Source organism: Cajanus cajan, chromosome 6, assembly GCF_000230855.2.
Source record: "Cajanus cajan strain Asha chromosome 6, NIPB_CcT2T_4, whole genome shotgun sequence".
Classification (NCBI taxonomy): Eukaryota; Viridiplantae; Streptophyta; class Magnoliopsida; order Fabales; family Fabaceae; genus Cajanus; species Cajanus cajan.
In genome coordinates, this window is record NC_138522.1 from 59,119,972 (window position 1) to 59,134,818 (window position 14,847).

General features: G+C 33.9%; 3 protein-coding genes across 4 annotated transcripts; 2 read left to right on the top strand and 1 right to left on the bottom strand.

The window, feature by feature from the left end:
• Nucleotides 1–979: 979 nt before the first annotated feature.
• On the top strand, nucleotides 980–3,288 carry LOC109796097 (NADPH-dependent aldehyde reductase 1, chloroplastic). 2 transcript variants are annotated; one of them, XM_083059136.1, is made up of 4 exons: nucleotides 980–1,314; nucleotides 1,522–1,898; nucleotides 2,008–2,293; nucleotides 2,471–3,288. In XM_083059136.1, exons 1-4 carry the CDS (start codon nucleotides 1,183–1,185, stop codon nucleotides 2,501–2,503), a joined length of 828 nt encoding a protein of 275 aa, XP_082915262.1. In that variant the 5' UTR covers nucleotides 980–1,182; the 3' UTR covers nucleotides 2,504–3,288. The 2 variants fall into 2 exon arrangements, with proteins under 2 accessions (XP_082915262.1, XP_082915261.1); XM_083059135.1 differs by having other exon boundaries at nucleotides 982–1,314; nucleotides 2,008–2,369.
• Nucleotides 3,289–3,949: 661 nt separating this feature from the next.
• MK (mevalonate kinase) lies at nucleotides 3,950–7,901 on the bottom strand. Its single transcript, XM_020355726.3, has 5 exons — nucleotides 7,651–7,901; nucleotides 7,327–7,570; nucleotides 6,962–7,215; nucleotides 5,378–5,791; nucleotides 3,950–4,285 (listed from the first exon to the last, which is right to left on the bottom strand). The coding sequence occupies exons 1-5, from the start codon at nucleotides 7,781–7,783 to the stop codon at nucleotides 4,167–4,169; spliced, it is 1,164 nt and encodes a 387-aa protein (XP_020211315.1). The 5' UTR covers nucleotides 7,784–7,901; the 3' UTR covers nucleotides 3,950–4,166.
• A 4,356-nt stretch (nucleotides 7,902–12,257) lies between these two features.
• MEF19 (mitochondrial editing factor 19) lies at nucleotides 12,258–14,711 on the top strand. The gene has a single exon (XM_020358160.3). It carries the CDS (start codon nucleotides 12,560–12,562, stop codon nucleotides 14,249–14,251), a length of 1,692 nt encoding a protein of 563 aa, XP_020213749.2. The 5' UTR covers nucleotides 12,258–12,559; the 3' UTR covers nucleotides 14,252–14,711.
• Nucleotides 14,712–14,847: the final 136 nt, after the last annotated feature.

The window sequence follows — 14,847 nt, forward strand, 5'->3', positions numbered from 1 at the left end:
TTTTATTGTTGGTTTTTCCTTTGAATTTTCCAATTGGTTCTCTCTCATTCTCACGTGAATTCTGAAATCAAGAGTTGAAATTTGTGTTAAATTGATTTAGAGGGCAAGGTATTAAACTACCACGGTTAACGTGCCAAACACTACATTTAAGGAGACATTATTTTTTATACATTATTGTTCATCAAGAATCACGACTTATATTCACGATCAATTATGAACAATAATTTGTGTTTTAATTTAAAATTTCTACAATAATAAAATTAGATAATCTAATATGTGTAATAATATTGCCCTTAGAATGTATTTATGCAATACGTAAATCTTCTATGATATAACAAGTTATTTTCAATAATAATTGGATAGCAGAATTAAATATTTAAATGAGCATAAAATTTATTAAGTTATAAAAAAAGTTACCCAAAAAATTATTTCAAAATATTTTATATGTTATATTTATAATAGAAAAAATATTTTTCAAAATCAGCTAAAATCAAGTCAACCAATCTATATGATATGATGAAAGAAACTAACGTCTAAGAAATAAGAGAAATTCAGTTAACAAGACTAAAATGAATAAAATATTTATTTAATAAAAGTTAAATAATAAATATTTTAATTTTTTTAAAATATCTCAAAATATAAAATAAAATTTTCTTCTAATCTTAATTATATAATTGAGTTTATCTCATGAGATTAAATATATATTTAATATTTTACAAATATAAAACATATTTATTAATATCCACCGTTAAAAAAAATGAAGAATTAAAAAGAAAATATTTTTGGGGGAATTATATTTACCCTTTTGAGAATAACCTTCCAAATAAAAAAAATGCAACCCAAGGAAAGATAGTATGATAGTTATATCCCAAAATGTGGTAACATGTTTAGATGTTCTATATTAACAAGAAAGCCACCCAAACCCAATAAATGATAGCCATGTCCTAATAAACTACGTAATTGACAAGAAGGCCACCCTCACTATTCCATCGAAATCACTCACTCACCTACATTACACATCCCTAACACTGTGTCCAACAAGGTAACACTATAAAGCATCTCAATGTGCATGGCTTCCTTTCTATTATCAAAATCCATTCCACCTTTGGACAAACTAAAACCACACTTATTTTTCAGCCATATATCTTTGTCATTCCCAACTGTTTAAGCTCGTTTACAAGTATGGCTTCCAGTTTCGGTGAATACACCTTCCCCCCTCAAAATAAGCAATACACACAGCCTGGCAAAGAATATCTCATGAATCCACCACCCCAATACAGCAACCCCCAATACAAACCATCAAATAAACTTCAAGTATGTTTTCAAACATCTCACTTTAACAATTTACTATCTTTTTATTATTATTATTACTTTAAAGAGAAGCACAAGTGTGTCTTTTCCTTTTAAAATATGCAATAGAAAAATGTTATTTGTATAACAATTATTTTTTGTATTAATCTATTTTCATCACGTAATTATTACATTCCTTAAATTTAATCGACTGTATTATATTTTTTGTAGGGAAAGATAGCTATAGTAACCGGTGGTGACTCAGGAATTGGAAGAGCTGTGTCCAACTTGTTTTCATTGGAGGGTGCAACTGTCATCTTCACATACGTGAAAGGGCAAGAAGACATAGACGCAAGAGACACCCTTGAAATTATAAGAAAGGCTAAGACTAAAGATGCCAAAGATCCAATGGCTATACCAGTTGACTTAGGTTATGAAGAGAATTGCAAAAAAGTGGTGAACCAAGTGGTCAACGCTTATGGCCACATTGACATTCTGGTCAACAATGCAGCTGAGCAGTACGAGAGTGATTCGTTGGAAGAGATTGATGAAGCAAGACTCGAGAGGGTGTTCCGAACTAATATCTTTTCCTATTTTTTCATGACCAAGTAACACACATGATATAAATCTCTACCTCCAACTTATTTTTCGTTACATAAAGTAGGTGCATATATTGATTTGGATATAATTAAGACCATAATATATAATTTTACATAGGCATGCCTTGAGGCACATGAAGGAAGGAAGCAGCATTATAAACACAACATCAGTGACAGCATACAAGGGATACGCAACACTAGTGGATTACACGTCAACGAAGGGTGCGATTGTGGGGTTTACGAGGTCTCTGGCGCTTCAGGTTGTGACAAAGGGAATAAGAGTGAACGGGGTTGCGCCTGGACCCACATGGACTCCCTTACAAGTAGCCAGTTTGACAGAGGAAGAAATTGTAGTGTTTGGTACGGATGTGACGCCAATGAAGAGAGCTGGCCAGCCTGTTGAGGTTGCTCCGTCTTATGTGTTTCTTGCAAGCAACCAATGTTCCTCTTACATAACTGGCCAAGTCCTCCACCCCAATGGTGTCATATGATACATATACACCCATTACTCATACATATCTTAACACCTCATTCACATGTTGTTCATTGATTAATTGGGTTAATTTTCTGTCTCTTTTCAGGGGGGATCATTGTCAACACTTGAAGAAGGATAAATGATCGAATCAAAGATTGCATATGTAATGTGTTTGGGGTTCTTGTCCACGTGAACTATGTTAAGAATGGCAGTTAGAAGAGTACCGGTGTGTATGGAATGAATAAATATTAAATCTAGTGGAAACCAAGCGAATGAATTGCATCCAAACATATAATAAATTAGTAGTCTATTGTATATTTGTTGTAGACGGATGCGGCCATTACAGACAATCGCAGTCTGACGCTTTTGCCATAGCCACAGTCTCTCTGATGTTATCAAAACTCTAAATGACTATTTTTATATGAGTTAATCACTTATACACTGCCAGTGTAAAGTTTTTTTATATTGGTAGTCAATCAAAACCGTTAACAGTGCATTTTTTATTTTAATTTAATTAAATGAGCAGATGAAAAGATACTATTAACGATTTTAATTGACTGTCACTGAAAAAATCTTTACACTGACAGTGTACAGGTGATTAACTCTTTTTATATAACATTATAAGTGTGGTTATAGAAATTTGTGTCACGTGAGATTGTTTGGTTGCTGGGTGGAGACACAGAAATCACTAAAAAAACGTGTAAATCGGGAAGTGATCAAAGTTGTGGTACTACGACAGTCAATCTTTTGTGTTCTACAATTGTGTGCTATGGGCCTGCACTGAATTTGTTTGTATTTTCAGACTTGGTTCAGACATCTATTAAGCTCTTCTTCGTGTGAATCGTTTGTATGTCTAGGTTCCCATTTTTAGTAACTTCACACAAAAAATGAAATTCAATTCCTAAACGTTTTATTTTGGAATAATATGTAATATTCTTTACAATGTGTAAGGCCACTGTAAGTCTGTAACTGTCATATAACAAAGAAATCTTGTTTGTGCCAGTTGCTGTGTTCCTGGAATTAAATACATATATCCTTATCTTTAAAGATAAAGACAGATTAAGGAACAACTAACTTAAATTATTAGCATCTATGACAATGAAGAAACTATCTTAATGCCAGATTGTTTTACATTTTTCCGCTTTTCTCAACAGAAACAGAAATTGCATCAACCAATGCACTCCATGTCAAGGAAAAACAAATTGCCTGTAGCTCAACTGACAGTTTAAGTAGGTCTCATTGACAAAACAAACAAATCATTAATTGCTTGTGTAATTCTTGACCGAAAAACAAAGTAGCTTGCGTATTTAAGAGAATATCCTCATTAATGAATATCACTATATTTCCGACTTTATGCAAAGGATCTGCTATTTTTTTTTCCTGGGTCAAGAAAATGGATCTATTCATCTCTCACGAGTCTAAAAATATAAACTGGTTCTCCATCCACCAAACAAAAAAAATGGCTTGGAAACATAGTACATACGAATGGGTAATTAGTAGCTGAATCACCCATTGTGGCGCTCAAAAACGTTCTTCTTCATACAGTTTCTAAAACACATTCGGCAGTTACTTAATGCAACCGCAATTTTTTATCTAATAAAAAGTAAGTTTTATTAAATTCTATATATGTAGTGTGTGTGCCTTGTGAAATATCGTTCAAAATTGAATTGAAAATGTTCAAATCAATTAAAAAAAAATACAGATTGATGCACAATATGTAAAAAGGAAGCATATATTCAATGCTGTTTATTTGAGGATCTGATACTTTGATCAATGATGCGCTCCTTGGAAAAAATAGAAAATCAAGATGATGCCCCAAAGTTAATTTCAACACCTGTCCCGCCAATTTCAGCAATGAAACACTGGAACCCGCATGACTCCAGTTCAGAAACTACTTTATCAACAACGGTGCCTGATAACACTGATTACAGCATGTTAAGGAAGGTATTAAAAGATATATCAAGGATACTTAGAAACTATAAAATCATGATGCGCCGCAGGGAGTAACTTTGATTTCTATTATTATGTAGACAATAATAATCCACCACCAGAAAATTGTGTTTTAAAACACCTAAAGAGTATCTAGAGAAAGAAAACTATGATGTTTGAACTAGATTAACACTGCGGGGAGCTAAAGTGAGTCAGATAATAATAGATGAATGCGTAGATGTTCTAGCCATGCTTATGCTCATATATCTTAACAAACACTTAAAGGAGATAAAAATAAAACAAATCAAGAAGTTTCCTCATGTAACTTTCAACAAACACGAATGCACCTCATGCACTAATGATAAATTTCTGAATAAGTACTTGCAAGTTACAATCCTGAACCTTTTTAGAAGTTTCCTTATTTAACCTCTCCATAAGTTCTCTCATAACTTCATATGCACCTAACTCAAATTTCTGAGATCTCTCGTACTTATTTCAATTTAAAATCTCTCATAAGCTAAAAGTTAATCCAAAAAAGGCCTATTTAGGACATTATAAGTGCTTTTATGTGTATATATACACAAAATGCAGGCATATTTAACAAGGATGCATATAAAAATCAGAACGTCAGGTCAACCCTTTTGGCAGAAAGTAACATTATGTTTTGTTAAAGGGGAATGAAAGGAAGAGGAAAAGAAATAAGGAGGTAAAAACACCTTCCCTGATATTTTTGTCTCCTCTGATATTTAGAGGATTTGAAGGAGAGGGAAAATGCTTGAAGAGTTGAAGTTTGTAACATGTGCAGATTAAATTATCATTAGTTTGAATACTTGAACTTGATGGTTTTATTTGTATATTCTAAGAGTAAGATAGTATATTATTTTATTTTCCCTCACCTCCCCTTGCAAACCAAACAAGGAGTCATTCCCTTTCCCTTCTTCCCTGCCCTTCTTTTGAACCAAAGAGATTAATAGAAGCAAACATAGGTTATCAACTTAAAGTAGACAAGAAAATAAAAGAAAAGCAGAGGTGTAATGAAAAACAATAGAAGCATAAGAAAAAGAACAATAATTGAAGAGGATACATGTTGGAAGCAGTGTCAGAACACAACCCCCACCACCGGCTCCTGTCAATTTGGAAGCTAACTTGTACTTCAATGTTGTTCGAAGAACAGTTTCTATTGTGGCATGACTAACCCCCATACTCTGGAGCAGTCCTTGATTCATTTCCATTAGTTCTTCTATCTTTTCTTCTTTCTCAGTCACAGAGAGCTCATCTGGTGTGGGTGACTTGAGAATGGCTGTCAATTCGTTGCTAATAGAATCAACAGCACTAAACACAAAAGCCATTATATCCGGATGCCTCAGCATCCTCTCCGAAACACCAGCCACCAATGCTTTTGTGTTTCTCCCTACTTTGGTGTTAGTAATGAGCATTTTAAGTGTCATATCTGACTTCATATGCGTCAAGTTACCTGACTTGAAGCTGATAATGTTACCTGATAACGGAAACCATCAAATGAGTTGCAGATTCAATGGCAGTAACTTCCGCATGTAAACAAAGTACATGATAATTAAACCAAATCATAATTTTCAATGATACATCTCCGACCTAAAATTATAGCATATTTCTCAATTCACTTGCACAAAGCAGTAGGTCACAATTCACGACCTTAAATTATTCCTCCAGTGCCACATAAAATTAATGAGAAAATAGATTATTTGCAGATAGTGTAAAATAATTTTACACTGTCATCCAATTACAAATCATCATATATAATAAGTTAATAGTGTAAAACTATACCCATTATAAGGTGAGATTATTAAGTATTAACAGACTCGGTAAAAGAGAAATACAGATTGTTCCCATAGGTTTTCAATTTTCATAACCACACAAAGCATTTAATTCATCCTCTTCCGACTCCTACCATACCAAGAGACAAAAACTCATCAATCATATTCCAATTCAGATCCAGATCCCCTGCAGACTGCAGGGTGTGCAGTTTGATCATGTACCATTGGTTATATTTTAATTATGTTTTTTCATTAATATTCTATGTAGCACAGATTCAGACACGACATAGGGACACAATAGAAACATGGATAGAAGGTTACGGCAAAATCAAAAAACATAGAGCACGTAAACATGACATATGCATGACATATAATATAAATAACATAACAAAAAATTATATATTGATATGATGATAACTTACTAAGTCTCAAACAAATTATTAAGAGGCACCTTAGTCCCCAACAAAAAACCTCTCGATTAGTTTCAATTCTATGACTCTGATTCTGTTACTTGAAAATTAAGTAAGGAAAAACAAGAACGATTCTTTTTCTTGTTTCTGTTTTCTATCAAGTTTCTTTTTTAAAAAAAATCTTAAATCCGCGTATCCGAGAGTTGGGCCGCACATGTCAGGATGGAGACAGTGCGCCTCGTGTTCGTGGAGTGTTCCCTTCAGAAAAGTGTTGGACAGTGCGACACGGGAGTCCCACACCGTGCATCATAGTTAATATTTTATATAAGTAGTATTTTATTTGGATGGTTGAGATCCATGCAGTTTAATAGAGTATCATGATCCTTCCAATCCAATCTAGCCATACAACAAACTAAAACAGCCATCATGAATAACTAGAAAAATAATTTTGTAACTGAGGCCTACCATATGCGCTTACTGTGTTGTCAATTCCAGAGGGCTTTCCATGAATGATCTTCTCCCCTTCAAAGGCCCATTTATTGACCAACTCAAGATCCTTCTCCCCAAAGGAGAGCCATCCTTGATGGTTCACATCCGTTGAAACCGAATCCGTGCAAGCCAGCAAGGCCGCCGCCAGCGCCACGCAATACGAGGCCGACGAACCCAAGCCGGAGCCGAGAGGAAGCTCAGAAGTAACAACCACAGTAGCAGGCTTAAATCTACACACAAATAATCAAAACTAGATATAAACAAGAGACACAACAGGATCTAAATTGTGAACTACAATAGCAAACAAAACAAAACGGATTTGGAGTTGAGAGAGTTGAAACCCTTGAATGGAGGAGTACAACCAGAGGAAAGCGGAAACGCCAGAGGCGAGTCCAATTTTGGCCTCTGGAATGTCAAGGTGTTCGACGAGTGCCGCAATTGCTTTGGCGTTCTCGACGGAACACGAGGTTGGCGTGGAGGATAGCTGAGCGGCGGATTCAGGAAACGCTCCTCTCACTCTACTCACCGGCCACGAGAACTCCAACGCCGTGTCCTTCAGATGGAGCTTCAACAAATCCTCGTCGTCTGTTACACAAGAACACATGGCAGTTGAATCGGAATCTGAAAACAGAGAAAAGGAATCAGGGATATGGAAAGTGTATTACCGGAAGGAGTGGTGAAGCGGAGAGAAACGTAGGTGTATAAGCCGATAGAAGTGGCAACTGCAGTGGATCCGTGAACCACCGCGTGTTCGCCGGTTAAGATAATCTTCCCGGGAGCTCTGGCCTTAACCTCCATTTTATTTATGTTATTCTTCTGATCTCACTCACTCACTCATTGCTTTTTCTTCTTCTTCTCTCTCTCTCCAATCTCTGTAGTCTTCTTATGTTTCAATATTGGAGTGGAGAACCATGAGGAATGCGTGCGCTCTTTATTTATTAAAAACTAACAAACCTTTTTCATTTTCTCAGTTCCGGGCCCAACATTTAGGTAGCAATAACGACTTTCCAGCTCAGCTTTTTTTTTTTTTAAAAACAAAATTGTTATTATTAAATTAATAATTCCCCCGATTCTTATGAAAGATAAATACTTAATTTACTAATGCTAATTAAAAATAGCTAAATTAATTATAATTAATGACTTCATAATTTTAATTTTAATTTTAATTTTTTTTATAAAATTAAATAGTGTAAGTGGTGGTTATATTTAATGACATTTACAAAAATCAAGGTAAAATCTTTTTGACTAATAATTATATTTATTTTTATAAAAAAAATGAGTAGTAACTAATAATTTTCAGAATACTTGATTAATTTAACTACTATTTAGGTGTATAAATTTTTATTTTAGAAATTAATAAAAAAAAACACTTGTTACAAATTTGGTTAAATTTAAGTAATTTTTTTAATCATTTATTTAAAATAAATCCAGAAGTGAAGAAATAAGTATAAGTGTGTCTATATATACACACACTTATAAGAGTGTGTCTTATTATCTATACTAATCTATACTAATATATAAAGGGGATACACTTTTTTGTAACTACTTTGGTCTCCACTTTTTTGACCATTATACCCTTTTATTAAAAATATTTTTAATCAAATTTAAAATCTTGAAGCTAATGAATTTATACTAATATATAAAGGGATTTCACTTTCAATAATTACTTTTAATTTTCATTTTTATATGAACTATTTTATCCTTTATTTATTTTTTAATAATTACCTTTTTATGAATAACTTCTTATTTATTTATTTATTTATTTAATATAATATAGGTACGTAGTACCTTTTTCCTGCTAGTAAGAGATAAGGGGGATAAATTATAGTTATTAAATTATTGATAAATATAACTAATAGTCAAGATTAAATATACACTCTCTTACAAAATTATTATTATTATTTTTTTACATCTATCACTGTTATCACCATTATTATTGTAACTGTCATTGGTGACACTACTAGTGATAACGACAACAAAAATAATAATAATCTCAATAGTAATGATGGTAAATATGTGGTTATCACCATATGACAAAGATAATGATAATAATAATAATAATGGTGACATAATTGTCACCATCATTATGATGCTACCCTTGTTGTTGGGTCGCGCCACCGCTATCATTTGCAACAATAACAATGCAAGTGGTGACAACAACAATAATTATAATGATAGTGGTGATGACGGTAATGATTAGAAAGAAAACTCAACTAAAAATATCATTAATTAAATTTTTAACAAAAAAATTACTCACTAACAAAACTAATAGATACCTTGTACTAACATTGTTATAAAAAATAAAATATTCTTGTGAAAACCAAATTAAGATGATAAGTTTTTTATCGTACATATATGAATTACAATGGAAGATGGGGTCAAAATACAAGGAACAAATATAGATATATGAATTACAATGGAAGATGGGGTCAAAATACAAGGAACAAATATAGTTGTATATTATAACTTCAACAAATAATAAAGAAAACAAATTATAATATATATTTATTTCCTTCAGAGATTCAAACAAAGTTATATTTAATGTTGTTTTTCCTCCTTTAGTAAATGTTTTTTCTTGTAGAAATCAAAATTAATTTTCAGTATAAAACTAAAACGCGCGGGGAATGGTGTGCAGTGTGTAGATCAAAATTTTAATTTAATCTTTTTTTTATTTATGAATATGATCGTGAAAAAACGATAGAATACATTATTTAATTTTTTGTATGAATATTGGGATTTTTTTATTTTTTTTTGTATTGAAGAATATGAACTTATTATAATAACCAAGGGTAGAAATTTTAACCAAATGCTTGCGTATGTACAAGATACTACGCAGGCTGGTATATATAATATATGCAAATTTTATGGATTACTACGTAGCATCGAGTCAAATACCACTACCAAAAAAATACAAATAGTTATAGGTAATTAACAACTTGATCATTTAAAACGATCGAATACGAACATCTCATGCTTCATCAATCAATCATCATTTACATCTATACAAAGTCACAATCTAGACTCTTAATGCGACGAATACCCAAGAGTGAGGAATGCAGAACCGAAAACTCGAATGCTACCACGACTTTGCCACCACAATAGCGAAGTCCAATTTCTTGATCATATTTCAAATCTCTTTTCCTTATAATGTGTCTAAAAGGCTCAATCGAATAAGCAAACTCTTCCCTTGCCTTCTCCAAATTGTAACAAGGTGGTTCCCTCATTGATTTCTTCAAAGAACATGACAACTCACCTTCCTTTGGCTTTTCACCCAAAGCAGGCATAGGATCAAACCAAAACGACTCTTTCTTAGACAACTTAGTTTCATATGTTTCACAAGTATCAACATCATGAATCATTATGTTCACCGGAATCCACGACTCCAAATCTTTGCGGCTACTTTCATTCATGTGTTCTAGAATGCATTCTTCAAACTCCTTAGAAGGTGAGATCTTGAGGCTATCCCATCTCATACGATCCGTTGTAAGCTTCATTCTATATGGCCACGAATCACTCTTTCTTAGAGTACCCTTATTGCTACACTCTATGACATTATTATTGGCCATGCCCACTTTCAACGTTTTCTCTAGCAAGGAATAAAATGATGATATGATATGTATGAGAAATAGCAACGTCATTATATAATATGATCTCTTTCTTCTTTGTGGGCATTCCCTTTTGCCAATCAATCATTAATTCTTGGTTGGACATCTAATACGTGCATGGATTTCCTGAATAACTCGTTAGTGTTCACGTTTATTTTCTTAACTTGTTGGATTTTGTTTTCATCATTGGGTAGTGTCAGTTATGGTATCAAGTGCAATTGCTTTTTACTCATCCAACCATGTATGTGCTGTTACAATATTCCGACACGGAATGATTATTACTAATCTTCATTTTATGAATCCAAACTACGCGGCTTATCTATCTACAGGAAATGACATTAAAGAAATGCAAAATGTAATGATGTTTTATGCCGTACGCGTATATGCCCGAGACACGTATTGATTACTTAAAAGATTCATATTCGTATTTCAAGGGTGATCCACGAAAAAAACACAGTACAAATTAGTCAGCTAATCATTTTTTACAATTTACAAACATTCTATGTAAGTAACAAAATGACTAAGTAACATTTAAGAATAAATAATGTATGTCTTGCTGTCATTCAATCATGCACATTCCTTAAACAATGCATGTCTTGCTGTCATTCAATCACAAACTGATAATCACCGATATGCATCTCTGGTAGTTTATTCATCTTTTGCTGCTTCCAGATGGAACATTTTTGCTCAATTTTCCAATGCATATACAGCCAAGTAACGGAGAATGAATACATACATTTCTTTGATACTTTTATTTCCGTATGCATTCCCATGCTTCTGTCAAATTGAAACAATTTACTCATTCTGGGTAGTTTCCCAAAAGGGTGCAATCTTTATATTAAACATGGGGAGATTGCATTGAATTTTTCTTATTTTATACTTTCAGTGACTGCATTCTTTCCCTAGTTCAACTACCGTTACAAATCTGAAAAAATATAAAAGGAAAAAAAGGCTGTAAATTGCAGTGTCATGGTCGAGGGCAAGCATTGACGCGCAACAAGTCCAACTGTCGCTGCATTAAATATTTAGATAAAGAATTTTATTATTCAGAGTAATCATATATAGTAAAATAATATATTAGTGTATGAAAAAAATGTCGCCTCTTGAAAAATGTTTCGCCCTCTAATTTTGTGTATTTTTTTAGATAAGTGTATACACAACATAAAAATTGAGAGATAAAAATAACTTTATATAATATCGTATGCACTTCAACTGTTTTATGTTTAAATACTGAAACTGATTATGATAACTTGGTCGTCGTGGATAATTGAGATGATAACCGGCAATAGCAATTTTGGTGGCAAATGTTACATGGCATGTAGATGCTATATGGTTGCTTTGAAGTGACGATGACATGCCATTAGTCATGGGCAAATGATTTCCTAGGAATAGACTAGCTTTTGTATGTAAATTACAAAGATGTTGAGATATTTCAAAAGACATAGTTACTTGGTATATCTTGAGAGTATATATTTATATACAATTTTTGTAACACTTTTCAAACAAACAAGCAATGGTACACTTAGGATGGGCCTCATGCACCTATTGCAATACATATTTGTCGATTTTCTGCCCATTACACGTGGTAATATGAGTTCTAAAAATATTTTTATATCCTATTTGATTGAGTCTATTAAATGGTCATATTTTGTAGATGAACTCCATTTTTTTCAATCATAGGTTCTTCTTCACCAATAAATAGAGGCATAATTTTCACTTGAAAACACACCGGTTCTTAATTTTCTCTTCACATGGCTATTGCAGATAACTTGAGACAATGCTATCACATGTCTAAAAATTGTTACTATTAAAATATTCCAGCTATCGACATCGCTTTGTTTGTGAGCTCAACCATTTTCATGAATATAAACCTGGTAGATTGTGATCTTGGTTTATTTTAGAGGGCACCACAATGCCCCTTAATAGTATAAAGGCCTAGGTGGGATTGTTATTAACCAAATAATTGAGGATGATACACCAAAACACCATTCTCTCTCTTTTAGCAAAATGCAAAAGTATGAGTGAATTGAAAAAATTGCATGGGCTAATAGTCACAACACCAACTATTAAAAGCATAATCCCTTTGAGCAAGCTTATTGACTTCTGTGTTGATTCAGAATTTGGGGACATCAGTTATGCAGACTTAGTATTTCGCCAAATTGATAACCCCAGCGTTTACATTTGGAACTCCATGATACGAGGTTTTGTTAACGGTCACAATCCAAGAATGTCGATCCTTCTGTACAGTCAAATGATAGAAAATGGGTATTCCCCAGATCATTTTACATTCCCATTTGTACTCAAAGCAAGTTCTTTAATTGCTGATCAAGATTGTGGAAAATGCATTCATAGCCGCATAGTGAAATCTGGGTTTGAAGCTGATGTCTATACTGCTACTGGGTTACTCCATATGTATGTGTCATGTGCAGATATGAAGTCAGGATTGAAAGTGTTTGATAATATTCCCAAGTGGAATGTGGTTGCTTGGACTTGTTTGATTTCTGGGTATGTGAACAATAACCAGCCATATGCTGCTCTAAAGGTGTTTGAAAACATGTGCCATTGGGGTGTAGAGCCCAATGAAATCACCATGGTGAATGCTTTGATTGCCTGTGCCCGTAGTAGAGAAATCGATACCGGACGACGGGTCCATCAGCGCATTCGTAAGGCTGGTTATGATCCCTTCATGTCCACATCGAATAGTAACATCATCCTTGCAACTGCAATTCTTGAAATGTATGCCAAATGTGGTAGTTTGAAGATAGCAAGAGACCTGTTCAACAAAATGCCGCAGAGAAACATTGTTTCTTGGAACAGTATGATTAATGCCTACAATCAGTATGAGAGGCATCAGGAGGCGCTAGATCTCTTTTTTGATATGTGGAGTAATGGCTTTCATCCTGATAAGGCTACCTTTCTGAGTGTCTTGAGTGTTTGTGCCCATCAGTGTGGTCTGGCATTGGGACAAACTGTTCATGCTTATCTGTTGAAAACCGGCATTGCAACAGACATTGCCCTGGCAACTGCTCTTCTTAACATGTATGCCAAGACTGGTGAGTTAGGAAGTGCACAGAAGATTTTTAATAGTTTGCAAAAAAAGGATGTGGTGGTGTGGACTAGCATGATCAATGGTTTAGCGATGCATGGTCATGGAAATGAAGCATTGAGTATGTTTCAAACAATGCAAGAGGATAGTTCTCTAGTCCCTGATCATATTACCTATATTGGAGTTTTATTCGCATGTAGTCATGTTGGACTGATTGAAGAGGCTCAAAAGCATTTTAGACTAATGATAGGGATGTATGGTATAATGCCAAGAAGAGAGCATTATGGCTGCTTGGTTGATCTTTTGAGTCGGGCTGGTTTATTAGGAGAAGCAGAAAGATTATTAGAGACAATGTCCGTACAACCAAATATTCCCATTTGGGGTGCTATTTTAAATGGCTGCCAGATTCATGAAAACTTGTGTGTTGCTAATCAAGTGAAAGTACGACTAGCAGAGCTGGAACCTGATCAGAGTGGAGTGCATGTTCTTCTATCCAATATATATGCTAAGGCTGGCAGGTGGGAAGAGGTGAATGTGACTAGAAAAGTTATGAAGCATAGAAGGATAGCAAAAACAATTGGTCATAGTTCAGTTGAAATGAAGCTGTTAAGCTAATGGTCATATTAAGATTGATTCGTTGTCTCAAATGATATAAATATTGATCCGTGTATTAACTTCAATTGGGAAGAGAGTATTAACGTACCCTCAGCCTCAGGTGTCTGAAATACAAGCTCAGAACCGTTGTCCACGGGGGCATTTCTCCATTTCCTTTCAGCTGCTTTGCTAAGTTAATACCCCCTCAATTTTTTGGTGATTTTGGCACTGGTGAGATCCTTGAAGGAATTGTCATGAAACGGAAACGTACATGATATGATGGCAAAGTTTTCTTAATTTATTAGATGTGATTCGTCCTTTTCTTCCACCAGTGGAGTTTATAAAAATTGAGCCAAATTTATGCAACATGTAAATAGATGTGATTCAGAATTAAGAGGTAAAATTTTGTAAAGTGTCTTATTTTATTTTTTGTCACTGTATAGTCTATATTATTTATACTACTGGCGCACACGCTCCCTTATATGATTATTGACCAAGATTAACCTTGATTGGGCTGACTGAACCAGCTACTTCAACTTTTCCATTTATGGTGGTGACCTAACCTTAGTTGTCTATTTCCAGCTGCCCGTGTTTGGCTCACCATCATGTAATGAGCA